Source organism: Plecotus auritus, assembly GCF_963455305.1.
Source record: "Plecotus auritus genome assembly, chromosome: 8".
NCBI classification, from domain to species: domain Eukaryota; kingdom Metazoa; phylum Chordata; class Mammalia; order Chiroptera; family Vespertilionidae; genus Plecotus; species Plecotus auritus.
Window position 1 is genome coordinate 97,689,687 of NC_137782.1, and position 27,643 is coordinate 97,717,329.

At 56.4% G+C, this 27,643-nt stretch overlaps 1 protein-coding gene across 1 annotated transcript; it reads left to right on the forward strand.

The window, feature by feature from the left end:
* Window positions 1–2,430: 2,430 nt before the first annotated feature.
* Window positions 2,431–27,086, forward strand: NTSR1 (neurotensin receptor 1; the record flags this gene model as incomplete). Its single annotated transcript, XM_080687015.1, has 4 exons — window positions 2,431–3,114; window positions 20,439–20,640; window positions 25,844–25,934; window positions 26,837–27,086. 4 exons carry the CDS (start codon window positions 2,431–2,433, stop codon window positions 27,084–27,086), a joined length of 1,227 nt encoding a protein of 408 aa, XP_080543141.1.
* Between the last annotated feature and the right edge of the window lie 557 nt (window positions 27,087–27,643).

A 27,643-nucleotide genomic window follows, 5' to 3' on the forward strand; every position in this document is an offset into this window, starting at 1 on the left:
TGTAATTTACCTGTTGGAAATGGCTAAAAGGCACTCCCCCCAAAGCTGAATGGTATTGTTAGCTGCCAGACAGCTCAGGGCATTTTATGGCCTCCTGTTGGCCAAACACCTGAACAGCTGTAGGCTATTCCGGAAACTGACAATGTTTCAGTATATCCTTTGATACTGTACCCTTTGAAGTGTATATTTCCACCTTGCCTTAGGACAGGTTGTGTTGAATAAAAAAACGGGTCCTTGGTCAAGGGGAGAGTCTTCTAGCTCCTTCAGCTGGAAGCTCCTCTGACCCCCAATGCCTTTCAAAAATATCTTTCGTCCATGGTTAATCATCTACGTGCAGCCCCCCCCCCCCCCCCCGGTACCTGAGGGCAAAGATCATAGAGCTAGTGGCTTGACTGCGCCTTGCGGGCTCTGAGGTGCAGGGCAGAGCTGTCTCTAGCTGGCTGTCCGGAGCCAGACCAGGGCCTGCCACCCACTTTGTAGAACAAGGCCTCCAAGTGACATTTCCTGGGTGGTTTTAAGCAAATGCCTTGTCATAATATTTGTGCTAAGTTTCCTTTTGTGATTTTTCTAAGCTCCTAGGCTGGCTCAAAGAGAAACCTTTGAAAGGAAAGCCAGCTTAGCAGAAAGGTCATGGGTTTGAAAACCAAATAGTGAGCTGAGGCGGCCGGGCGAGACTGCGTTTTCGCGGGCATCGTCCGGAGCAGCGACAGCTACTCAGGGGCAGGCCCAGTGACCACTGGCTTGTGCCTTCCCCTGAGGGGACTCCTGATAGAGGAGGGCAGAGGGCACAATAGTTGGCAAAACCCAACATTACCATTACTCCCTTTTGTGATGCAGACACACAGGTCCCAACCCCATGGTCTCTTAACTGGTAGGTCTGTCTTCCAGAGAGCAAACTGGTCTAATCAGTGGGGTTTTAAAGCAACCTTTGTTGGCCACGGCACCTCTCCCACGACCCCCTGAAGGTGCCACGCAGACCCCTCTAGTGTTTGGTGCACAGCTGCTCGCCCAGCACCTCCTGTGGCCCCATGGCCAGCTTCGTAACAGCCTGGCCCCGGAGCATCGGTCCATTCAGGACAAAATCGAGGCCCAGAGAAGTGGAAATGCTGGCCCAGGTCAGCAGCAGGGCCCAGTTTGAGCCCGTGTGGCCCGAGCTGGCTGTGCTGGCCTCTGACAGAGGGATGCTGGTGCTTGCTTTGAAGCTACATGTTTAAGCCATAATGACTCCCTGGGAACACAGCTGTGGGTGGCACAGGCATCCCAAGCCAGCTGCAAAAAGGAATAAGCAGGGACCCAGGCAGCCACCGTCAGCTCATGAGCTTAAACTTCCCTCCTGAGTGAGACAGGTTCCTGGGCCTCACCCCTTTACTTACCAGCCCCCCACCCCCTGCCCACTGCCCTCAGCCCACTGGGTTTCTAGACCCAGGACAGCATGTGCAGCCTGCCAGTCCACAGCCAGTCCACACAGGGACAGGGACAGGCTCTGAGGCTGTGACTCCACCCAGCCCCGCACAGTGCAGGCTCTCAGGGTGACTTTTGATGGCCAAATCAGATCCCATAAGGAGGCTGCGAGCCCACTCGCACCCCCAGCAGCCCCCAGGGCACAGGGACAGGAACCCGTTTGCATGGGAGGCGTGTTGCTTTGCTCCTGCATCCTGCCTCCCTCTCCACCCTCCTAGCTGTGCTGGAGCCCCAGGGCAACCAACTTCTGGCTGCCGCCCCCAGCAGGAAGCCCGGTGGCCCCTTCCCTGAGGGAATGAGAAGGTGGGTGGAATGAGGAGGTGGGAGGAGGCAGCCCCTCCCTCCCAGGGTGAAAGCAGGGAAGGCAAGAGGAAGGAAGGCCTGTGGCCTGGGGAGGGTCCCTGGAAACAGCATCCCTACCGCCCACACCCAATGCCCCTGGGAGCGTGTTGGGGACCCCAGCTCTTCACCCCCAGCGGGGCGGGATCAGCGGCTGGGGCCGCCTCCCCCTTTTTCGCCCCACCCAACCCCCCAGGCTGGGCGCGCCCCTCTGCCGCCAGCTCCTGGAGGCGCGGAGCCTGGAGGGCCCGGGGCGGGGCGGGAAGTGTGCGGGGTGGGCGTACTCCGAGCTCCAGCGAGGTGCTGAGGCAGCCTGAGTGAGCTCGCTCCCGCACAGGCTAGCCCGCAGCCCAAGCGGGAGGGAGGGGCGGAGCACGGAGGGAACCAGCAGCCCGGAGCTGGGAGTCTGAGCAGGAGCGGAACGCAGATCCCCAGGTGAGCGCAAGCCGCTAGCGCTCCAGGGGGCGGGTCCGGGTCAGTCGCTTCCCAGCTAGAAAGCGTCCCCTTGCTCTCTCGCGCCCTCCCCTTGGGCTTGGCCCACCCCAACCACCTGAGACACACCCACCCCCCGGGGCGCTGGACTGAGCCCGGGACCCTGACTAGCGCGGTACCGGGCCCAGCACGCTCACCATGCGCCTCAATAGCTCAGCGACCAGCTTTAGCTCCCTGGGCGCCCGGCCCTTCCCGCTGCCGCCCTCGCCCTCGGGCCCTGGCTGGGACAATGCCTCAGAGCAGGAGCAAGTGCCACCCAGCAGCGACCTGGACGTGGACACGGACATCTACTCCAAGGTGCTGGTGACCGCCGTGTACCTGGCGCTCTTCGCCGTGGGCACGGTGGGCAACGCGGTGACGGTGTTCACGCTGGCGCGAAAGAAGTCACTGCAGAGCCTGCAGAGCACTGTGCACTACCACCTGGGCAGCCTGGCGCTCTCTGACCTGCTCATCCTGCTGCTGGCCATGCCCGTGGAGCTGTACAACTTCATCTGGGTGCACCACCCCTGGGCCTTCGGGGATGCTGTCTGCAGGGGCTACTACTTCCTGCGAGACGCCTGCACCTACGCCACAGCCCTCAATGTGGCCAGCCTGAGCCTGGAGCGCTACCTGGCCATCTGCCACCCCTTCAAGGCCAAGACCCTCATGTCTCGGAGCCGCACCAAGAAGTTCATCAGTGCCATCTGGGTCGCCGCCGGCCTGCTGGCTGTGCCCATGCTCTTCACCATGGGTGAGCAGAGCCGTGGCGCCGACAGCCAGCACCCCGGCAGCCTGGTGTGCACACCTGTCGTCAGTGCCGCCACCATCAAAGTCGTCATCCAGGTGAGCAGCCTGTTCCCAGAGAGGATGGGAAAGCCCGTGGTCTCTTTCCTTCGCCCCTAAAGGAGTTCCCTCTGGATGCAGGGAGTTGGAGAAACATTTCTGAGAAATGTTGCTCCCGGGAAGCTGGGGAGAGGTAGGGGAGCAGCCTGGCCCCCCTTCTTGTCACCTTTGACTCCAGGGTTGCCAGGCCTCAGCCCTTTATCTCATCCTCTCCTTCTATCAAAGGGGCGGGGACTCAGAGCCTGACCTCCCTGGGGGCCAAGGGTGGGCCTTGGCGGCCTCCAGATTCCCTGTGCGCTGGGCCGGCTCCCAGGGTCCCCTGCATGGGGTTCTCAGAGACCACTGGTCCCAGAAGGAGGCGGGTCTGTCTCCTCTGCAGCAGATGCCCAGGCTGCCCGTGCCTCTTGGGAGGCCAGCTGATTGGTCTAGCCTTAGTTTCCCCACCAGAGCCCTGACCTCAGCAGGCAGAGGCTCAAGAGAGCTGTGGGGTGCTGGGGGCTCTGCCACGGAAAGGCTCGGAGGCACCCTCATGGGTATGGTGGAGACCATGTTGTCTTTGCTAGGCAGACCCGGAGTCTGGGTGTGGTGGCAGGTGGGGGCTGTGTAAGGCAAGCACCCTGCAGCGAGCAGCCCTCTGCTCTCCCCGGGTCTGAGCACAGCGCCATGGGAGCCCAGCTGGGACCCCACCCAGGCAATCGCTTGGAGGAGGGACCTGGCCGGGTGGGGGATCCAGCCCCCAGACAAAAGACTTGTCAGGCAGGACTTCCAGGAGAAGGCATCTACAGAGGAGTCTGGGCAGAAGTGCCACTTTGAATGGCATAGTGGCTCTAGGTCATGGGTAGCCATGGCAGTGCAGGGTGAGACAGGGAGGCCAAGGGATGGAGGGGCCGGGCAGAGTGGGAGGAGGGGCCAGAGCAGCACTGTCCCTGTCGGGCATTATTTTACACACAAGCCATACCTGCCAACCAGATGGTGCTGATGCACCTGAAGTGGGACTCGGGCAACAATGGGGGCAGGTGCTGTCATCTCTCTACACCTCAATCCCTGGACTGTGACCTCATGGGTCCCCCTCACCTCTGCTGAGGACTTGTGACTCCCGGTGCCCCATGTGGAGAGGCCCCGTCCCCACATAGCCACGCCTAGTGGGGAAGAGTCACAGCAGGGCTGCCCTCCATGCCCTCCCTGTGCTAGAGGCAGCCGGCGCCGTGGGCACGGGTCACAGTGGGAATCACCTTTCCCTTCTCTGAGGTTCCATTTTCTTCCCGAGCTCCTGTCTTTGACCGGCTGTGCCCAGGGGCTTCTCCCAGCCTGCCTTGGCATTGAGGGGGGCAGCAGCCATGCCACCTGCCTTCAAAGGTGTGATGTGGCAGGCTTAGGTCAGCAACTTGCTGCCCACCCAGGAGATGCCTTCAAGCAGACCTGCAGGGCTCAGCCAGGAGCTGCCTGAGTTGATCATCGTCAGAACAAGAGCAGAGGGAGCACAGCCCCATAAAGCATCCTCCTCCGGCTTGGTGGCCGCTCAGCTGGCCTCACAGAACAGACACCTGATGCGCTTCGCCCCACCTCCCGAAGGGCCATTCTGCGTCTTTGTGCGGCAGCTGTGGCACGGGCCCGTGGGATGTCCTGTTCCCTCGGCCACTGGGCCATGGTCTGCCGAATGTCCACGATGGCCTGGCCTTGCTTCTGCCCCCGAATTTGCCAAAGACTCGTGTGCTTCCCAGCGCCTCTCTTCAAAGGCCTCTGCTGCTGGGCACTTAGCATGCTGAGACGCTCATCCACCTGCAGCCGACAGCTCCCAGGGGCCTCTGCACCCCCAGCTTTCTGCTCCCTGTACTTGAACGAGCTTCCTTGCAGGGCATGGCCTTGGCCTGACGCCTTCCTCTCTCCTGTGCGGCCATCGCCCCCCCCCCCCAGGCGCTTTCCCGGGTAACAGTCCTGCTCAGGCTTCTGGCACTTGACAGTCTGAGCAAACTTCTGCTGTTTTTAAAGTGACATCTGGCCAGGGAGCAGCTGGGTGCCTGCATCTGCATGTCTCCTCTCATCCACCGTGTTCGGAGGTGTTGGCCAATCATGGGTCCCTTCCTTCTCCCAGCACCGCCTCTGAGGGTCCCTTCTGGGCACTGTAAACAGGTCATGGTTAGAAATGGGTTGTGACAAAGATATCTGATTAGCTTTGAAGTGGTGAGTAGAGGAGACATTTCCCGAGTGTGGCCCAGGCCGAGGTGGCAACAGGCCCAGGCCGGGGTGGCAACAGGCCGAGCAGAGCTGATGGGGAGGACAGGGCGGCCCCAGGCCAGCACAGGCACAGCTTAGGCAGTGGAGGACCCTGTGTGAGTGAGCGGTCACATGCTCGTCCCGTGAGGAAGTCCCTTCCAGGAGCAGGGCGGCCCCTGCTGTCCACACAGGCGTCTTGGAGGCGGCGGCCATCCGCACGTGACCCTGAGCGTGGATTAAGTCAGGCTGGTCCCCACCATTCCGGCCGACCCCGCTCTGACCTGGGCGTGTTTCAGGTCCTGCTGTCGCAGGTTCCGCGTCTCTGGCTTCCGGTGGCAAGGCCCACGTCAGGTGGCACAGTGAATGTCCACTGTGCAGTAGCGGCCAGGAGGGCCATGAGCTGAGACTGGCGGAAGCCTGGGGTATGAGCGTCCCCCTCAGATCCCACGTGGCCGGCACTTTCCAGTCCAGCATCGCCAGGCGGGAGCCCGGAGCCCTGCGTGAGCAGCAGCGGGGGGGTGGTCCTATCGTGGCCTCATGGCTGCCGTTTTCCAGGACCGAGGCCCCGCCTCCCCACTGCTGCTGCAGAAAATCTCTTTCAGGTTCAGTGCCAACAGAGGGGCCCCTCGCTGGGTGGCCAGCCCTGGGCGGGGTGCCCCCTCCTTAGGGGAGTGGAGTGTCCCAGGAGATCAGGACCACCTGCTCGGCTGCCCGAGCACCAGGCCATTCGCGTCCTACGTGGTTCCATGGAGGCAGAGGCAGCCGAGCAAGACCTCTCTCCACAAAGTGGAGGAAAACTGGTTGCAGTGAGGCCACCAATCACCTGTCAGTGTTTCTTGGCTGCGGCCAGCGACCTCCTCCCTGGGCAGTGTTCCGAGGGCACCCCACCCATCCACCGGTTCACGCCCCTCATTCCCGGTTGGAGGGTTGAGCTATAAACATGCGTGTGCCGGACCTTGTGTGAATGCACGTTTTCATTTACCCTGAGGAGATACTTATGAGTCAAACTGCTGGGACATACAGTGGCCTCGGTGCCAAGGTCACAGAGATGTCCTCGGCTGTCTCCTAGAAATCTTCATAGTTTTGTGTCATGTTTAGGTTTATGGTCCATTCTGAGCTGGTTTTCACCAGCGTGGGAGGCCCGAGTCTTCTTTGCACACAGGCACCTGAGTGGCCAGGGCCCCATGAAGAGAGGCTTCTCTCCAGTGAAGTGTTTGGCACTTTAATCAAAATCCCCGACCCTGTTCCAGAGTTCCCTGCTCCTCCCACCTGTGCTCTGCACTGCCCCCGCAGCGCTGCCCCCGCCGCTGCTGCCGTGATGACGCGGCTCTACAGTCTTCCCAGTGCCGGCACGTCAAACACGAGGCACGCTTGAGGTAGAGTGAGTCCTCCACGTCCTTCTTCTTCCCTAACCATCTTTGCTACCCAGGGTCCCTTGCTTCCTACATTAAGCTTTAGAATCAGCTGTCCAGCCAATACGTTTGGAGAGCCTGCAGCGACTCCAATTGCGCGCATCGCTAGGCCGACGTGCATCTCTAGCCCTACGTGCGTGCGGCGACGCGGCATCTGATGGGGGCTTGGGGCGCACGAGTTCAGTACTCGCGCAGTTCATTCGGGGCCCCTTTCGTTTATTCCATTGGTAGTTTTCAGCATGCAGGTCATACACCCTTTCTTTGTGGTTGTTCTTGTAACAGCTGCTCTCAGCCATCCACACTCATCCTAGTGTTCCTGTTCACGCCTGACGCTGCCCATGCCTCGCTCTCTACATGCAGGTCTCTAAACTGACTGCTTTTTCCCTTGTGGGTCCCATTGTCCTATTTCTTTGCATATCCCGGCATCTTATTCATCCTGGACAGTGTGTGTGACGCATGGCAGAGATGCTGGGCTCTGCTATTTTTCTCTGAGGAGTGGACATTCTTGCTTCAGCTGGCTGCTCAGTTGCTGGCCTCTCGAATTTGGGCAGACTCGCTTTTACGCCTCATTAGTCCAGACTTCGTCTCCCTGGGATTTTGTTGGTTAGAATTGGCTGCTGAGAGCAGTTGTAGCCTGGACCCTCCCCGAGGACGCGGTCCTCCCTCCTAAGGTGAGCCTTGCAGGCTTCCCAGGGGGATAGCGGGATGTTAATGAGACCTCTCCCCCGAGCTCTGCCAGATGCCAGCTGCCCTCCCCTAGCCTGTCACAGATTTGTCTGTGCACACAGCCCTGCCAGCCCACAGGCTGCTCCACACCCCGTCCTGCAAGTCTGCCCTCCCGTGTCTCACTCTGCAGGTTCAAGCCACTTGGCCACCCAATCTCACATCTCTGCCTCCTCAGCGGGAACAGCCAGGCTCTGCCAAGACCCCAGCTCCTAACGTCACGATCAGGGAAATGTCCCCAAGAAAAGGAACAGGTGACTGGGGACCACAGCCTTGCACAGTGGCTTGCCCAATGTCGAAACAGTCGCCTGACATTCTGCACAATCGTAGAGCTGTTTGTGCAGGAGACACAGTCCAGGACTCCACGTGCCGTCGTCTCCCGTGGACTCTAAACACTGCCCACTTTAAACACATCTGAGGTCGTTTATGATAAAAAGCTGGTTCAGAGGAATTATTAAAACAATGTTGCGCCTGGCTGCCATGGCTCAGTGGTTAGATTATCAGCACACACCCAAGGGACTCGGGTTCAATTTCCGGTCAAAGGTTCGGGGCATGGCCCCAGGGTCCCGTGCAGAAGGCAGCCAATCGGTGTGTCTGTCACATGCATCTCTCTCTCCCTTCCCTTGCTCCCTTCCACTCTCTGAAAAAGCAATGTGAAAAAATCCTCAATCTAGGATTAACAAAAAAAGAAAACCCCAACAATTTTGCAAAAGGATACATGACAAGAAACATAGTCATCCAAGAAACAAAGCTGAAGATAGACACTGTGTTTGGGTAAATCTTAGACTGAGGAAAAGAGCCACATTATTTATGCTGAAACATTTTTAGTTCAGTGTCTCTGTTGAAAGGTGAATGTGTTATAAATTCCACTCCCCCTTGACATAGTCAATGAATACAGCATTCTTCAGAGAGTTTCATGCCCTTGTAATCCAGAATGGTTCTTTCATTAAAAAAAACACGCCACCTCTGCGCTGGCTGGTGTGCTCAGCGGTTAGAACATTGGCCCATGCATCAAAGGGTCCCAGGTTTGATTCTGGTCAAGGCACATACCTGGGTTGCAGGTTTGATCCCCGGCCCTGGTCAGGGCTCCTGCAGGAGGCAACCAATGGATATCTCTCTCATATCAGTGTCTTTCTCTCTCTCTTCCACTCTCTCTAAAAAAATCAATGGAAAAATATACTCAGGGGAGGATTAACAATAACAACCAAAAGATCCACACCACTTCCAACCTCCAGAGCGCTCAGAGAGCCCTGGGCAGTGTGGGAGTTACTGCACTGAGCGGCCAGGCAGGAGTGCTGTGCCTGGGGGTAACTCCCCAGCTGTGGGCAGGACGCAGCCGCTGGCTCCTGAGGGTCAGGGACAGTGGCAGTTCATCAGGTTGTGCCACTTGGGAGACCCGTGCGTCGGGCTATCCAGGACATGCTGATCTGGAACGAAAATCAAAGACTCACTCGGGCCCTGGCTGGTTTGGCTCAGTGGATAGAGCGTCGGCCTGCGGACTGGAGGGTCCCAGGTTCGATTCCGGTCAAGGGCATGTACCTTGGTTGCGGGCACATCCCCGGTAGGGGGTGTGCAGGAGGCAGCTCATCGATGTTTCTATCCCTCTCCCTTCCTCTGTAAAAAAATCAATAAAATGTATTAAAAAAAAAAAAGACTCACTCGGTCGTAAGTCAGTCAGCCTGGGCTCTGCGCCCAACAGGATGTGCGTGGCAGGAAGCAGCTGTCGAGGGTCAGGATTTATTTCCTGGGATGAGGGAGAAGCAGTCGCCTCTGTACTGAGCCTCTCCCAGGACCCGGGTCGGGCTCACCTGCCGTTCCCATCGCCATCGCCACCGGCTGCTCCAGGGACCTTCAAGTGGGGGGCACCAATTGGGGGTGAGGACCCTCTCGAACTCACAGCCTGGAAACTGCCCCTGGGCTGTCCTCCGCGTGGGGAGCCCTGTGATGTTGCCCATTTATTTCCCTCTGGCAATGGGCCTGGAGGAGGCAGGGCCAGCCCACAGAAAAGCACCCGGCCTTCCGGTGAACTTGCTCTGGTGGCCTCAGGTGGGCTGCCCACCTTCCCGGGACAGCAGGCCAGGAGCACAGGCCCCAGCGCCAAGGGCGGGGGCAGGGCAGTGGAAGCCGTGAGCACTGAGTCTTGGTGGTCCCATGCCCACATGGCTTTGCAGGAAGCAGGAGAGAGGCCACCAAAAGGCCCCTGTCTCCACAGGCTGGCACAATGCCCAGGTCCCAGATTCTGCCAGCCCTGAGACCCATTTTGCGGAGGTGGCCTGTCTTCTCGGGACTTGAGCTGCCCTGGTGGACATCTGCTCCACCTCCAGGCTCACCGGACTTAGAGGACGAGGGGCAGATGAGGGCACAGGGCCTGGAGGGTGCAGGTCTCCCAGACCCTTTGCTCTCTCAGAGGCCCAGAAGGTTGGGGATAACACTGGGCCACCGAGTGGGATGTGGGGTTGGGATGGTGCCCCGACCAAAAGGGCTTTTTTGGACCAGGAGGTGCCTCTGAGGTCCTGGCCCATCCAACTGGCCTGCAGACTAGATGCAGATGTTTGCTGGGCACTGAGACAAGGCTCCACTTCCTGCAATTCCTTTTCCTGACAGCTTGTTTAAAGGATGCGCGTCTAATAAAGGAAACACACGGGAAGCTTCCATTTAACCCCAGGGCAGGTCCTCGTGTCTCTAACCCTAAACACCTTTTGTCCTGAAAGCTCCATAGGTCTCTTGAGCAGACGTGCTAGTGGCCTGGGAACCTGCCATGTTCCACGGGGTCAGTGGTCAGCAGCACAGGGACTCAAGCCCGGCCCCCTCCCCCTGCTGAGGGGGCACCTCTATGGGTGACATTTAAAGTGTTTAGAGCAGATTTCAGCACTTTCTGGGTGCCCCTTGCTGAGCTTGAATGGAATCCTTCCCTGACCTTTTAAACTAATTCAAAAAGTGGTGGGGCACCCCTGGGTCGACTCTCCCCAAGATTGAGAGCTGGGATCACCCTGCAGGAGCCACAATTAAAACCCAAGCACTGACATGCCAGGGATCCGGTGATCTGGGAGGCTCCGGCTTCCGGGAGCTGGCCACGGCTGTCAGGCAACTTCCACGCTCATTGCCAATAACTTAAAGTCACTTCCATTTCTCCTGCCCTGGAGATTGGAGAATGAAGCCCAGGAGGATGGGCTCTTTATGACAAAAATCAGGGGGGTGCCTGGCCCTAGGGGCAGAAGACAGGCCCCATGGACCCCTCACTCTGCATCTGTGTCCTGCCTGTAAGATGAGGCCAGTGTCCCCTCTGCCTACACTCAGTCCCAGGAGACCCAACACTCCCTTGCAGAGCAGGCCTTTCTTTCTTTCTTTCTTTCTTTCTTTCTTTCTTTCTTTCTTTCTTTCTTTCTTTTTTTATCCTCACCTGAGGACATTTTTCTGTTGCTTTTAGAGAGAGTGGGAAGAAGAGAGGAAGGGTGGGGAAAGAGAGAGAAAGAGAGAAACATGGATGTGAGAGAGATGCATCAATTGACTGCCTCCTGCACACACCCTGACTGGGGCTCAGGAATGAACCTATAACCCAGGTATGCGCCTTTGACCAGGAATCAAACCCGAGCTCCTTTGGTTTGCAGGCCAACACTCTAACCCTGAGCCGCACGGCCAGGGCACAGGGCAGGTTTTTCAACACAGGGCAGAGCTTCACGAGCATGAAGGTCTTCTCCGTCACTGTGCTGATTTGGGCCAAGCAGTGCCGTTGTCCACACACAGCAGGGCACTTGAAAGCACCCGCCACACTTTACTGCATGAGGTTGCGGGGCTGCAGGATGCCCGCGACCATGCGTCTCCGCCAGCAAGCAAATTTCCTCCTTCACGTCTCGTCGCGTTGCTTGGGAGCCGTTCCCTCTGCATCCACCCCTTTGCGTCCTGAGGAGGCCACTGCACCGAGGCTGCAGGGTGCTGGGTGCTGGCCAGAGCACGGAGAGAGTGGACTCAGCCTCACCTGTGCTCCTGGGTCCCAGGACCGAAGGTTCTCTGTGCAATCAGCTCAGCCAGATCAGGCAGGGCCGCACCTGCGCCCACAGCCCACACTTGTCACTACATGTGGTGGACTCTGCAGCAGCCTCAGTTCCTCCCCAGCCACATGGCACAACCCAAATCTCTGTGCAAGGGCGGCCGCAAGGGCTGGGGCCAGGCCTGGGCTGGACGGATCGCAGGGAGGCCCAGCAGGAGTTTCCGGGGAACAGGTGGGCCCCAGTGTTGAGCGCGAACAGCTTGCCTCTGCCACCGAAAACAAACAGGCCACCACTGCCTGGGCTGCACTCCCTTCCCTGGGACGGGCCCTTCCAGCAGGTGGGTCTGCAGCCAACTCCTGTGCTCGCGGGCCAGGCTGGGGCTCCGCAGGGGCGGTCTGAGGGGTCCCTGGGACAGCTGCGGGGCAATGGCTCTGGCCCCAGCTGGTGATGGAGCAGCTGTATCGGCAGCACAGATAGAGCAGCGGGACGTGGATTCCGCAAGAACGTGTGTCCGAGGTGGTGGAGGGAGAGCCGTGGCCCGGAGTCCTGGGCTCTGGGTCATTGGCTCAGGTCGGAAAGCTTTTACAGCAAATTGTCCTGCATCATGGGAATCCATGCAAACAGCCATGGTGAGCCTGTGCCCTCAACCCAGGCGAGACTGTCTGCAGGAGCCCCTGAGGCCAGCATGGGCTGAGGGCCCGGCGGAGCCCACACAGCCACTCTGAGGGGCTTAAGACAAGTCCCCTCCCACTTCCACTCTTTTGTTCCGGATTCGGCTTCTCTCCTGCCCTCCCAGCTTTCTCTCCTCCTGTTGGGGTCACGGCGGGTGGCCCAGGCCCGAGTACATTGCTGACATCTGGGTGAAAGGGGCCTCTAGCAGCTGGCAGCTTTGAAGTTCCACAACGTTCTCCAGTGAGATCCCCCCTCCCCCCATGGCATTGTCACATCACGGCAGAGAGGCATGGCCAGGCAGACTGTTCTGGGAGCACAGAATGAGCCTGCATGGTCTCAAGGCCATGAATGTTCATGGCAGGACGGGACCTTCCGATTCCAATGATGTAAAGTCATGAACAGTGTGAAACCGTGTTTGGGGGAAGATGCATCAGAGGAAGGAAGTCTCAGTCACCAGTCGCAGCAGGCAACGCCTCCATGGCCCTGGCGCGGCCACGGCTCCTCCGCACGGTCATCCTCCAGCATCACAGCTCTGGGGGGGTCAAACACTAACCCCCACGGGGCAGGAACTGGCTGGTTCTCCTGAAACAGTGGGCTGAGAGTGCGGGCAGCGCCCAGGGGAGTCAGTCCAGGATCCATTCCGGGACGAGAGTTCTAGAAAGCTCCGCTGCTATGGACGAGCTCCAGGCCGTCCTACCTGAGGATGCCGGTGGGCAGCTGGGATGGTATGGCATGGTGGTCTCGCCTCGGGATGGGGGAGGGAGGGGGACACCACCCTCTGAGGGACACTCATGACTTGGGTCTCAGCTGATAAGGAAGAAGGTTCTGGGCTGGGAGCAGCCATGGGGCAGGGGCAGGGTCACTGCTGTGATGAGAGTGATGACGGCGCCATCGCAGGGCCCTTCGACCACGGTCTGAGATTGCTCCGCCCCGCTCTGACTCTCAGGGCCCCGGGTGCACTGCTTCTGCTTTTGCAGTGTAGCTCCCAGAAGAGTTCCGTGCATCTGTGCTGGTGTGCTGTGTGCATGGGCGGTCGCCGTGGACACACAGGGTCTATGGGCTTTGGGCGATGTCCCAGAGCCTGCCCAGGCTTCCCAGGTTAGGGTGCCCATGCTGGGACAGCACACCTCTCCCTTTGCCAGCTGCTGTGGAATGAATGTTTGTGTCCCCCAATGCATGTGCTGAAATCCATTCCCGTTTGGTGGTGGGAGGAGGTGGGGCCTTCGGCAGGTGATGAGGTCATGGGGGTGGAGTCCCCATGAAAAGGCCAGAGAGCCCCTGGCCCCCTCCAGCCCCACGAGGACACGGGAAGGCGGCCTCACCAGAACCTGTCCCCGCCAGCACCCTGATGGGGCGCTGCCCCGCCAGAGCTGTGGGAATAGAGTTCTGCTGTGGTACTTTGCTAGAACAGCCGGTCACTCATTCGTTCATTCACATAGTATTTGAGTGACAGTGGGTGCCAGGCTCTGCAGCCAACTGGAGGTGGAGTTGGGGCAGCAACTGGGAGAACAAACATGTACAGTCCAAGCTAAAGGAAAAAGTGGACCCGCATCACCCTCTTCTGGCTGCTCAGGTGACAGATGGCCCACTGGGGGCAGAGGGGCAATGCCAGGCGCTCAGGGGAGCCTGCCTATCTGTGCCAGAGCGATCAGCCTGACCCCACAGGGTCCTGGCTCCCTGGCCGGCCCCATTCACAGTTCTGCAAATTGCCATGATTTGCTCAGCGGAAGGGGCGGGCAGCGGGCAGGGAGGGAATGAATGCCGCATTTGCTTTCCTCAAAGGCTGCGGCTGCTTCAGCCAGATTGCACTCCCGCCAACAAAAACCCCAGCGTACAGGCTTGCAGCTCTGAGTCCAACAAATGAACCAATTATGTCTTTGTGACAAACCATTATTAGGAGGGAGATTAAATTCCTTTCGTGGGTGGAGGAGTGGTGCAGACGGAGTGGCCTGTGACAGGCCGAGGCCTGCCTCCGGGACAGCCCCTCCCCCCCCCCCCCCCCCCCCCCCCCCCGCCAGCCGGGGCTGGCCGCCCGAGGCCTGTGGCAAGGGCTCCAGGTGGAAACAGCCCTGCCTAAGAAGAGGCCATGCTCTGGTCGCTTGATGAGACCCAAACACTGGCCGCCTTGCTCCTCACTCCAAGTCTGGAAACACAGCAATCTAGGCCCTTCCCCCGCCGCGAGCCGTCCCATACATACGTGCCTGAGAGCAGCAGTCTCATGTCCACTGGGCCTATGTCTCGTGGAAGCCCATCGCAAGAGACACCGGGATGGAGGAAGAACAGCCTGTAATCGACATGGCTGCCATGCTCTGGACACGCTGTGGGACAACACTGGCACCGCCCGGGCCTCTGGCTACACTTGTCTGTCCCTCTTACCTAACCCATTGGTTTTGTCTGGGACAGAACCACAGCCAGGCTGGTGGCACAGTGGGCTGAGTGGGGATGGTGGCACAGGTTCCCGACATCATTTCTGAGGCCGACCTGCTCCTAATCACAGCCATTCCTGGTGGAAGCCCCAGGAGGGGCCTGGCTGAAGGAACACAGGGTCACGTCCAGCCCTGATCAGTTTGGCTCAATGGTAAGAGCATTGGCCCTTGAACTGAAGGGTCGTGGGTTAATTCCCGGCCAAGAGCATGTACCTGGGTTGCAGGTTCGATCCCCAGCCCCGGTCAGGGCAGGTGCAGGAGGCAATTGATTGATGTGTCTCTCACATCAATGTTTCCCTCTCTCTCTCTTTTCCTTCCACTCTCTCTTAAAAAAAAATCAATGGAAAAATACCCTCAGGTGAGGATTAACAACAACACAAAAAGTGTCACATCCTGGGGGTTAAGTCCAGAGCACAAGGTCCCTCCAAGCCCAGCGGCTGGTCAATTTGGGAAGAAACAGCCAAATGCTGGCTGAGTTGGGGTGAGTCCCTTTCCCTTAGGGGCCTCATAGGATACAAGTGGCCCTGCTCCTAGCCCTCCTCCATCGGCCCGGGTTCTGGGTCCACCGTAATGTGATTCACCTAGAGCAGGGAGTGGCTAATTCTACCAAAAAGAGCCAGAAGCTGGCACAGAGCCAGGTGCCCACAGAGCCAGGCACCCACAGAGCCCAGGGCCCGATGCTGCCAGTGGCCGGCAATTCAAAATCGGGAGGGAACAGCCCACACAATTACATGGCAGGAAAACACCGAAATTGTGGGGCTGGAGCCTCAGCTGTGGCCATGACAGGCACACAGCAGATAGGCGGCGGGCCAGCTGCACAGAGGGGGCAGGTCCCCAGGCCCAGCCAGGCCCCGGCTGCAGGTGGGACCTTTCTGTGCACAGTCAGCACTGCGGGCTCTGGCCTGTGGCAAAGCGTGTCCCGGACTTGCGGGACCTCCCTGACCTGCGGCCGAGGGGTTTTGAACAACTTCCAGGAAAGCCACTCCCAGCGCGGCTCAGTCAGGACCAGTCCCCACCCTCCCGGCTGGTGCGGAGCACGCTCTCTGGGGTGCGGCTGCTGCCGGGGCACATGTGAAGCCCCCAGAACACTCCGCACGTGGGAGCTGGCAACGTAATCCCTCAGACTTGATCAGTGCCCAACACCTGAGCAAAGTGCAAACAAAGTGCTTAGCAGACCCGGTTGTGTCGGCTTATGTTTGCATGCGGGGTAAGCAGCAGCCAGTGCTAACAAAGGGTCGCTGTCACAGTGTGAGGTGCAGTGGGGACAGGGCTGGGACCGGCGTGGTTAGGTGACCACTAAGGCTCCTTCTTGCCCCAATGCTGTCCACCTGCCTGCGCACGCTCTGACACTGTCCCTCCAAGGATTTTTAAAGCCCCCTTTGTTGCTACTGGCAGACATCCCACTGGTCTGAACATCCTCGTGGCTTTTCAGCCAGCAGACATTTGAAAACACGGCAGACAGGCCCTCAACCTCCGTGGTTGGCACTCTGTGTGGATGGCTTCCATGCCGTTCCGAGAGGTGCTGGCATGACCGAAAAGCCAGCCCTCCCCCCAGCTGCTGCCTCCGAGTGGACATAGGCCAGGCCAAGGGGAGGGCCCTGTCCTACCCTCCAGAAGGACACCTCCCTGGGCACAGGTGGAGGGCAGGTATGCTGGGAGACCAGCTGCTGGGCTGGTGCCAGGGCCGCAGCCCACCCAGGAGCAGGCAGGATGCGGCTCCAAAGCGGCTTCTGTTCTACCGCATTTGCTCTCAGACTGTGTGCTGCCTCTGTGGCTCTGGCCCTGAGGGGTCGGGGAGACTCCCTTGCATAGGGCCTGGAGATAGAGGTCCTACAGAGTTTGGGGCTGCCCCCTGCCCCCCATGAGAGGACAGGAAGGGTCTGAGGACAAGGTGGGGGTCCTTGGTGGCCTCTGCCCCTGGCTGGCTTGGTCTCTGCCCATCCCCGTCCCCACTCCCTGGAACCCTGGGCAGCCCCATCAGGTTTATGGGTCACTGTCCATGGTGCTGACCAGGGCTCCTGGGACTCCAGCATTCTCTCCTCTCTGAGTCAGCAATGGCTCTGGTCCAGCCTCTCCCAGAAACTCCAAACCAGAGAGGAGCCGGGACCTGGGCAGAGCAGAGCGTGGCCAATGGAAGAGGAGAGAGAAGGACAGAGGCTCAGCCCTGAGAGATCACCAAGAACTACAAGTTATTCTCAGAAGTTTGCAGTTGCCCCCCAAAAAGTGTCCTCTCTGGGAAGCACGCATCCAGCGAAGCTTCCCTGATGAGGACGGCCCTCACTCTCCTCTGGCTGGTGCTCCTGCTCTCACGCTCCGCTCCTCCGCGCTGCGCCAAGGTCTGCCTAGACCGCGCATGAGAGCTCCCCGCGGTCAGCCGGCCAGCTCAGAGCTCTGCTGCATTTTTCCTTCTATAAAGTGAGGGTGCCAGCAGCTTCTACCCCATGGATTGGACATGTGTGTTCAATGGGGGTACATACCGAGTTCTGAGCCTTGTTAACAGCTAAAGGCTGTGTACCAACTGGGAAGTGGGGATTAGAGGCACTAAATGTCCTTTATTATATTGAGCCAAAATCTGTGTATTCAAGCTATCTAATGGTGGGTCAGCTGAGCTGTGCTTGGCTGAGACTTGTGGCCGGAAGCAGCTAAGCCCTAAGCTGCACATAATCCACGGTCCCCTTCCATGGTGGCTTCTCAGGCAATAAGATGACTCAGTGCCTCCTGGTCCCATCCCCGTCCTATCCCCTGGTCCTCCACCTTCGGCTCAGAAATGCTAGCAGTTCTGGGGAAGTGCGAGGGCTCCCCGCCCCCAGCCACACGCTGGACTCCTCAGGGTGTGCCACTCAGCGTTGCTGTCTTCTTTTCCAGATGCTTGTACTGCGGACCATGTGTGTGCTAGTGGGCAGCAGGCCTTTCAATTTGGGGTCCCGGCAGCATCTAAGCATCTAGGTGCTCGTTAGATGAGGAACAGCCAAGGGCATAGTCACCCTGGACAGTGTTGGCCCTGGGACACTCTGGGCCGTCACCTGGACAGACCCTTCCTGCTCTCTCGGCTCCCGGGTCCTTCTGAAATGAAGTCAGGCCCCCGAGGTCCAGTCCCTTCCCCCTCCAGCACTCCCTGTCCCAGGGTGGCCAGGTGATGAGTGTGGTAGTCACGTACCCGAGGGGCAAGGACCCAGGCCCCGTCCCAGGGCACCTCCCCAGCAGAGGCATTCCCATCGCTCCATTGGGTGCTCTGAATTCAAGATGACCGCGGGAACCGCCCCGTCCTCTCCCGGAGCCAGCCTGCATGGGCCGGCACCATTGGTTTCTCTCGGAAGCCGTCCTGGGTGTAGGGCTGTCCCCTTACGTTAGGAACACGCTAGCTGCTCTGTCCCAGCTCTTTTTCCTGAACTGTAGTCTCAGTCACCCTGGCAGGCTCACTCTCGGTGTTGACGGAGCACCCCTGGGGTGGGTGCATCGGAACTTACCAGCCAGCTCAAGTAGTGAGCACTGAAGTCGCCTTTCAAGCAAGACTGCGTGGCGTGACCGTGACACAGAAGCTGTGGAGTGACTCGCCTCATTGTTCCTGCCCTGGGAACCCTGGCACTCGCTTTGTTTCAGGACTGGGGGTAGGCGCATTCTATTCCATCTGGAGTCTGCCCCAGAGGTTAGAAGGCCGCCCCTGTGAGCCAGGCCTGGCTGGGTTGGTCACCTGCTGGGGCCCCTGCCGGCCGCCCTGGAAGCAATTTTCAGACACAGTGTCACTAGGCCGCTGGGGTTTGCAAAATCTTAAGCGGTACTTAGCACCTTCCCACGCACCACACCGCGGACTGCTGGTGGAGCCGCAAAGTGGCTGAGTCCGGGGCTGCCCCTTTACCTAAACACACTGGGACTAATGAGAGAGGGACGGCCTGTACAACCCAGCACGGGGTCTTCCGGAGGGTGGAACAGGCGGTGACCACCTCAGCGAGACCCCCTGGCTGACCCTCTGCACCTGAGGTGGCCCCTCACCCACCAGGCCTGCTGCTCCTGTCTGCAGACAGGCCCAGGCCCAGGCCCAGGGCCAGCCCTCCCGCCCAAGCACACCGGCTGCCCATCCAGCTGCCCCTGGACACACACTCTCTTCTGATGGTTTGGCCATTTATTTCCTTCTGTCTCCCTCGCAAAACTACCAATGCAGGAGGCAGAGAAGGGCAGGAACGTGGTCATAGAAACATTTGGAGAGCAAGACAGGAATTTTTCCCTTGGCTGAAACAATTTATGTCCCATCACAAATTTTATAGCACAATTTTACAGCAGTACCTGAGTCGCTGTTTTTAAAATTCCAGCAGGGCAGCATATGTGTGAGAAGCCAAGCGCCATGATCTCCTCAAGCAGTCTTGTGGCTTTTATTTCCATTTGTTAATCTTTGCTCCATCCGAGTTTTGTTTGTTTGTTTGTTTGTTGTTTTGTGTGAGTTAGGGTGCAAGTTTCAGGAACTAATTTGGGTTGTCTTAAGCGGGGGGGAAAGGAATATTTATTTTACTCAGGAGTGAGGGCTGCAGGCATAGCTGAGTCAAGGAGCTGAAACCTTATCATGGCGCTCTCCTGTCTCCTGTGCGGGCATCATTCTTAGGCGGGTCCTTCCCACAAGTTGGGAAACCGGTGCTAATAGCCACAAAAGCACGTTCTCACTCAGCAAGCCCTGAACAAAAGGCCTGTGGCTGGCCCTCATTGGATGAATGTGGTGTGGGATGGCAGGTGGCCTGCATTTCTCCAATGAGGGCCTACCCAGGTCTTTCAAATGTGCTGATTGGCCAGGTCTGGAGAGGGGGTCGGTAGTTCTCAGGAAGCACAGGGGGGTCCTGGGAAGGGGCAGAGGGTGCAGCCTCCTGGCTTTGCAGATAAACACCCCTTCTCCGCCTGCTCAGGTACCATCTCTATCCCATTCGACAAACGTTCTGGCCTCTCTTCTGTCTGCCCACTCCCCATGCCGCACTGTCCTTATGGAAGTCTCCTTTCAGCATGCTCCCATCGCAGTACCGCTGGGGCCTCCCTGTCTCGCGCTGACCCACCACTCTACCTTTCCGGAACTTTCCTGGCTATCCTTAGATGATGTTATTTTTCCATTTGAATTTTAGAATTAGCCTGTCTATTCCCAAGGCACTCTCATGTTTTATTTGGACAAATGCATAGACCAAGCACAGCCTGTCCATGTCCCCCCATCTCTGTCCAGGGGCCCTCGTCAGCCTCTTTTCCCTCCTATAGTCACATTGCTCAGGACTGATCAGATGCCTTCCTCTTTGCTTGTTGCAGGGGCGGGGGCTGGGCTGTTCCCCTGTTCCCAGAAGTGGGGGGTAGAGTGCAGAAAAGGGGCACAGCCTGAGCCCTCATTCGTGCTGTGAGCCTTGGCAAGAGAAGGCAGACCCCCAGCGCCAGCACCTCCCTGATGCAGCTGTCTAGTCTCCAGGCTGGAGGGCTGGAGAAGCCGAGGACAGGCATCGCTCACCCCCTGGAAGCCAGCATTGGCCTGAGTTTCATCTCCAATCGGGAACCCAGTCTGGTCAGGTGGGGCTGCAGGGCCATGGCCTCCTCCCCCAGGCAGGCCCCCAGAAGTAGCTATTTATGCTGCCTGCACTCAGCGAGGTGCCGTATTTTAAATGTTTTGACGTTTAAAATCTGTGTTGGATACATTTTCTCTGTTTAAATTATACCCGGCTGTGGTGACTCACAGGGAATCAGTTTGTCTTCTGGGCCCAGGCCCAGCCCCCTGAGCAGAGGGCCGGAGAGGCTGCAAACCTCCTGTGGGCTACGGGCTGGGAGCAGGCAGAGACTCCAGGCTGGGGATGGGGTCCTGTGTCTGCCAGTCACCCCAGTAGACCAAGCACCCCCAAGCCAGCAGGTCTGACGGCTGTCTCCTTTCTCCGCAGATCAATACCTTCATGTCTTTCGTGTTCCCCATGGTGGCCATCTCCATCCTCAACACCATCATCGCCAACAAACTGACAGTCATGGTCCACCAGGCAGCCGAGCAGGGCCACGTGTGCACGGTTGGGGACAAGCACAGCTCGTTTAGCATGTCTGTCGAGCCCGGCCGGGTCCAGGCTCTGCGTCACGGAGTCCGGGTTTTACGTACGTAACCACTGGGCCTTCTGGGGGAGAGGGATGGCCAGGGACCAGCAAAGCAGTGAGTGCTACACCCCCAAACAAGGCAATGTTTAAAGACCTGTGGGGTGGAGCCAAGGCTCAGAGTGCTGGGCTGCACCAGGTCGGTGCTGCTCTTCATTGCACTCATTCATTCATCCACCATCTACCACACACTCACCCATTCACGCATCAACCACTCACGCACTCACCCATTCATGCATCAACCACTCATGCACTCACCCATTCACGCACTCACCCATTCACTCACTCTTCCACTTGTTCATGCACCCATCAACAAGTCTCAGACCACTTGCCCCAGAGCCAAGGCAGCAGTGACAGGGTCACCCCTACATTCCAGTGGGAGCACAGGCTGCGCCAGAGGAAGCAAACACACACATCACACATGTTCAGACAGGGATGAACACGAAGAAGAAAATAAACCATGACCTGGCAGCCAGGAGGGGCTGAGGAAGAAACGCCCAGCTGAGATCAGCAGGACCAGGAGTTGATCTTTTTTTTTTTATTGAGTTCAGAGAGGAAGGGAGAGGGAGAGAAAGAGAAACATCAATGAGGAGAGAGACTCATTGATTGGCTGCCCAGAAACTGATCTTGGCAACAGAGCTGCAGACTGAGGGCACAGCTGTGCAAAGGCCCTGAGGTGGCGGGGCCTAGCGAGAAAGCTGGCTGGTGCTGAGAGTGGAATCATAGACGTGTCCTTTGTGACTGGCTTCTGTCCCTGAGCATAAGGCCCTCAAGGTCCATCTAGGAAGCATGTGTCAGTGGTGGAATTGTTGGAGGTCGTTCTATCTTTAATGTTTGTAAGAACAGCCATACTGTTTCCCACAGTGTCTGCACCATTGTGCATTCTCACCAGCAGTGGACAGAGTTTTCCATTTCTCCACAGATAGCCAGAAATTGTGTTTTTTTTCTGGTTCATTTGTTGTTTTTGTGGGTTTTTTTTTTTTTTTTTTTTTTTGGTAGCAGCCATTCTAATGGGCATGAGGTGGCATCTCATTGTAGTTTTGATTTTTGTTTCCCTGAGGATAGTGATGTTGAGCATCTTTCCATGTGCTTATTGGTCATTGGCCTAGCCTCTTTGGTAAAATGTCTATGCCAGTCCATTGTTGCCCATTCCTGTATACACAGGGGGCCCCCCAAAATGTGTGTGCACTTTAACAGCTGGTGCCTCACTTTTGAAAATGAAATATATTTTATTTTATTATTTGACTTTTTAAGATACTACCGTGTTTCCCCGAAAATAAGACAGTGTCTTATATTAATTTTTGCCCCAAAGACACACTAGGTCTTATTTTCAGGGGATGTCTTATATTTCCATGAAGAAGAATATGGTACACATTTATTGTTAAATGAAAATAAAGGAAATTTATTACCTGTATACGGTACGGTAGTATGGTAGTTGTCAACACAAACCAGACAAACTGTGAATCCTACAGTATCAAGAATTTACTCATTTATTCAATGACAATCATGTCATCATCTTCTGGAACATCATCATAACAATCCAATTCCTGAATTTCCTGGTGATTTTCTTGTGACTCCATTTCTTTCAGAATCAGTGGACCAAATCTGTCATGTTTAGCAATAGCACTGTCTTTAAATGAGTACTTCTTGTCAAGGTAGCCTGCTCGCAGTGCATTTGCAATGCAACTGTCAGTGATTTTCTCCCATGAATTCTTCACCCAAGTCACAACTTTTTGCAGTTTAGGTTTCACAAAGTTTCCACGCTGATTTCTCTCCATTCTATTTTCAATGTAGTCATTAATTTCCATGCGCAAATTGTCTTTGAATGGCTTGTTTATTGCAATATCAAGAGTCTGGAGATAGGCCGTCATTCCTGCGGGAATCATTATCTGATCTATTTTTCTTTCGTGAAGAAATGTCTTCATGTCTTTAGTGCGGTGAGTGCTGGCTGCATCCCAGACTAGCAGACCTCTTTGGCTCCCTCGCATAACAAGCGGCAGCATTAAATCGACCCACTTCCTTATAACTGCTTGTGTGGCCCAGGCTTTTTCAGTTTCAAGAATAAAAACGCCCAAAACACGTTCAATCTTTTCCTTCTTGCCCTTAGAAATGATTAAAGGTGGGATTTTAGTGCCATCCAGACGAATTGCCAAAATACAGGAAACACGTGCACTTTCATAAGCAGTGGAGGGAATGTACTCTAAGGAGGCACCCTGCTGTTCAATTGTTGTTTGAGATGATTGGCCCATAAACACTGCAGTTTCATCCATAGCAATCATGTTGGAAAGACTGTATTTAGAGAAGTCAGCATCATCAATAAAGGACTTGAATGCAAGTGCTCGCTTAATAACTTGAGTATCTTCCAACCTAAACAATGTTGTAGATCTTCTTAAAGACAGTTCACTTCGCTGAAGGAAATTATCCAGCCAGTGTTGTGATGCTTTGAAGTCTTCGGGGGCTATGTCAAACCGTGGTGCCATTGCAAGGGCAAATTCTTGAATCTGAGCCCTATTCACAACCAAAGCCTTTGCTCTCCTGTCAACAACCCATTCACAGATCAGGTCTTCCAGCTCGGAAAATAACGGTTGCCGACCTGATCCACACTTGCGCTTTTTAGCATTTCCCTTGTCCACTTGTTCAATGAGGTTACCATACTCTGCTCGCCATTTTCAGACCAATCGGATACTCAACATCTTCTCTTTGCAGAAAGCAGTAAGATTTTGGTCCCAAGAGTCTTCCACGATTCCTTTCTTGTACTCCACAGAGTAGCTTTTTCTTTTTGCGCTCATTTCTAGGGGTAAAAAAAAAAGGAATTGGGGTATCAAGGTGGGGGGAGGGGGATCACTCAAAATGACACAGGGGGGGATCAGAGGGGGGAATCAAAATGGCACAGGAGAATCAGAGGGGGGATTACCATTTTAGTAACCCCTTTTGATCCTCCTGTGTCATTTTGATTGTCCCCTCTGACCCTACCCCTTTATCAGACATTTACCCCCTGGGGCCTGCCTGGGGACTGTCACTGGGCTTGCTGGGGCCTGGATCTGGGCTGGAGCAGGGTCTGCCACTGACTGAGAACCTTCAGTCATCATGAAGGCGGCCGCGAGCATCAGGTAGTGTCACCAGGGACAGACCAGCACTCACCACCTTCGCCACGTCCCGTCCGCTCTAATCCTCCTGTTCTTCTACACGCATCTGCGAAAGTCTCCTCCTCTCTCCCGCCCCGCGCTCACCGCTCACTCTGACCTCCGCTCCGCCTCCACACCGCAGTGATGTCAGGACTCCACATAATGTCACTGGTTGCTAGACGCCAGTCAGGGCGGCCCTAGCGACCAGTTTATGGTAAATTAATTTTCATTCTGAGACAGAGCCTGGGGGCCTTATTTTCGGGGGATGCCTTATATTTCACTCAGAAGGAAACCTGTTAGTAGGACTTATTTTCGGAGGATGTCTTATTTTCGGGGAAACACAGTAATACTTTATTTTGATCTCCTAATAAAATATTTTTATCTGTTTGCATATTTTTCAATTTACAGTTTACATTTACTACTATTTTGTATTAGTTTCAGGTGTATAGCATAGTAGTTAGACACGCATATACTTTACAAAGGGATCTTCCCATTACTAATCAACATTTGATCTATTGTATTTCTTTTGTTATTAAATTAATGTGTATTTATTATGATCTCTCAAATTTTGGTTATTATGCCCTTTACTTTGCTTGCTAAGATACCAAGTAAAGAGTAAGAGCAGAATAAACATATATTATTTGCATATTATTAAATTCTGTTTGAAGTACATGACAGTAAATATCCTATATAATAAAAGGGTAATATGCAAATCAACCGAACGGCTGAACAACTGGTCACTGTGACGCACGCTGACCACTAGGGGGCAGATACTCAATGCAGGAGCTGCCCCCCCACCCCCACCCCCCGCTCCTGCCCCGTGGTCAGTGCACTCCCACAGGGGGAGTGCCACTCAGCCAGAAGCTCGGTTGACTGCTGGCAAGCACAGCGGCCCACCTCCGCAGCAGCACTAAGGATGTCCCCAAGGGCTCCCAGATTGCAAAAGGGCACAGGCCGGGCCAAGGGACTCCCCCCACCCCCCAATGCACGAATGTCATGCACCGAGCCTCACTGCCTTTATAATTATTCAAAGTGTACATATACTTTTTGGGGGACAACCTATATATTTTAATTCCTCACCCGATGATATGTTTTTTATTGATTTTAGGAAGAGGGAGTGGGAGAGAGAGAGATGTGAGAGAGAAACATGGGCTGGTTGCCTCCCATATGCTGACCGAGGATAAAGCATACACCTTGGGTAAGTGCCCTGACCGGGAATTGCACCCTTCAGTGCATGGGACCCACTCCAACCCAACCAGGGCTATCTTTGAAGTGGATTTTTGTTGTTTTATTGTTGAGTTTTAGAAGTTCTCTATATTAACCCTGATCAGAGATGCATAATTTGCAAACATGCTCTTCCATTCTGTGTTGCCTTTCCCTGTGTCCTGGATACAGTGTTTACTTTGACGTATAAATTATCTGTTTTTCCTTTCTTGCCTGTGTCTTTAGTGACATATCCAAGAAGTCGCTGCCAGGCACAATGTGGCACAGCTTTTGTCTGTGTTTTCTTCTGAGAGCTTTATACTCTCAGCAGAACATTTAGGTCCTTGGCCCATTTGGAGTTCATGTCTGTGTTTTGCGTATTTTGTGTGGTTTGTGTGAGGGAAGGGTCTAACTCCATCCTTCTGCGTGTGGATGCCCGCTTTTCCCGCACCTTGTGTTGCAAAGACTGTCCTTTGCCCTTGGATGGTCTCCACACCTGCTCACAAGTCGCTTGAGCATGAGCGTGAGCGTTTGCTTCTGGGCTCTCTGTTCTATCCCTTCGCTCTGTCTGTCTCTGCCAGGACCACTTTGTTTGCTTCCTGTAGCTTTTCGGTAAGTTTTGAAACCAGGAAGTTGAGTCCAGCTTTGTTCTCTCTTAAGTTGTTTTGGCTACTCAGGATCCTTTGAGATTCCATAGCAATTTTAGGGTGACTTTTTCTATTTCTACGAGAAGTGCTGCTGGGATTTTGATGGGATAACATTGAACCTGTGCGTCACCTTGGGTGTATGGAGGTCTCCACAGCGCTAAGCCTTCTGGTCCACAAACCACGTCCTTCTGGTCTCCCTCACTCCCTGAGGCCGGTGTCTCTCTGTCTCAGGAGCCGTGGTCATCGCCTTCGTGGTCTGCTGGCTGCCCTACCACGTGCGGCGCCTCATGTTCTGCTACATTTCCGACGAGCAGTGGACCCCGTGAGTACCAGAGGCTGGGGCGGGGCGTGTGCTCCCCAAACAGGAGGGCATGGGGGGCGCTGAGAGGAGCAGCTCAGGGCGGGGATATGGTCAGGGCCCTCAGATGCAGCTGTGACCAGACCGGGGGAGGGACAGATGCTGGCAACGGACTTGGCCAAGGAAAAGGGACGCAGGAAAGGAGAGCAGGTCTTAGGAGAGTGCGAGCTGAGACAGGTTAGAGGGGTCTGCAGAGCCTCGGGAAAGGCTGGCTCCCAGGTGTGGGGGAGGGAAGGCAGCTGGGGGATGGAAGAGGACACCAGGGACTGAGCGCGGCCACCCCCACGCGGTGACACTTCAGCGGGCCTCTCTGGGATGCAGCCCAGGCCCGGAACTCCTTTCTGCGCAGCAGTGCTTCCAAGTGAAGGGAACCCAGGATGGATGAGAAGCTGCGGGGGGGGGGGGGGCGCCAAGTAAAGGGTTTCTGAAACTCAGGGGTGCCTGGTGGTGAAGTGAGCGTCTGTGAGGGGGTGAGGTCCCTGTGAGTGGAGGCAAACAAGTCAAGGGTGAGGGGCACAGCTACCCAGAAGACCTGATGGGCCCCTGCCCAGCTGCTTGGCTGAAGTCAGCACCACTGAGCCCTACAGCCCTGGGGCCTGGGGTCCTGCACAGGGGCAGGCGGGCGGGCCACTTCAGGGCGATGTGGGGGCGGGGCAAAGCGGAGCAGCCACACCCTGCTGCTGACACTTGCCGGCAGGACTGCAGTCAGAACTTCAACTTCTCAGGAGAAGCAAGAACCTGGAATTTATTATGAAATGTCCTCACATCAAAAAATTATAAGTTGTTTTTAAATTATTGTCCCAAGCCACCATGTCTGCTGGCGGCTGTGGGTCATGCACACGGTCTGAGCGGCCCTCCCACGCCAGGTTCCTCTACGACTTCTACCACTACTTCTACATGCTGACCAACACCCTCTTCTACGTCAGCTCTGCCGCCAACCCCGTTCTGTACAACCTCGTCTCCGCCAACTTCCGCCAGACCTTCCTGGCCACCCTGGCCTGCCTCTGTCCCCTGTGGGGGCACAGGAGCAAGAGGCCCACCTTCTCCAGGAAGACCAACAGTGTGTCCAGCAACCACACCTTCTCCAGCAATGTCACCAGAGAGACACTCTACTAGGGCTATGAGGGCAGGTGACAGGTGACCGGTGATGGCAATGCCAGGGAGAGGCAGAGAGGGGGCTGCAAGGAGGCTGGGAGGGGGCAGGGAGGGGGCTGAGAGGGGCAGGGAGGGGGCTGGGAAGGGGCAGGGAGGGGGCTGAGAGGAGGCTGGGAGGGGGCAGGGAGGGGGCAGGGATGGAGCTGGGAGGGGTCTCAAGGAGGCTGGCCTGCCGATTGGCCTCCACCTCTATGCCCACTGCCTGGACTGGCAGCAGCTGAGGGGGGGGGCGGCATGTTGGGGGGAAGGCCTGCACTGGCCCTGGGACCTCATACCCAGAGGCTCATTTCCTTCTGCTTCTCTCTCTCCTCTCCTCTACCCCTTCCCTCCCCACGCCTCCCATCTGGCCTCTTTCAAAGCCAGAGAAATTGTTTCTCTCCCAGACCCCAAAAGAGCCTTAATGAGGAGAAATTCATGTTGGGTGAAAGGCAGTCTTATCCAGACTAATGGATGTTTAGAGAGGAGAGATGAAAGGCCTGGGTTGGGGTTGGGCCTGGAGTTGCTGGACTGGCCCTGGG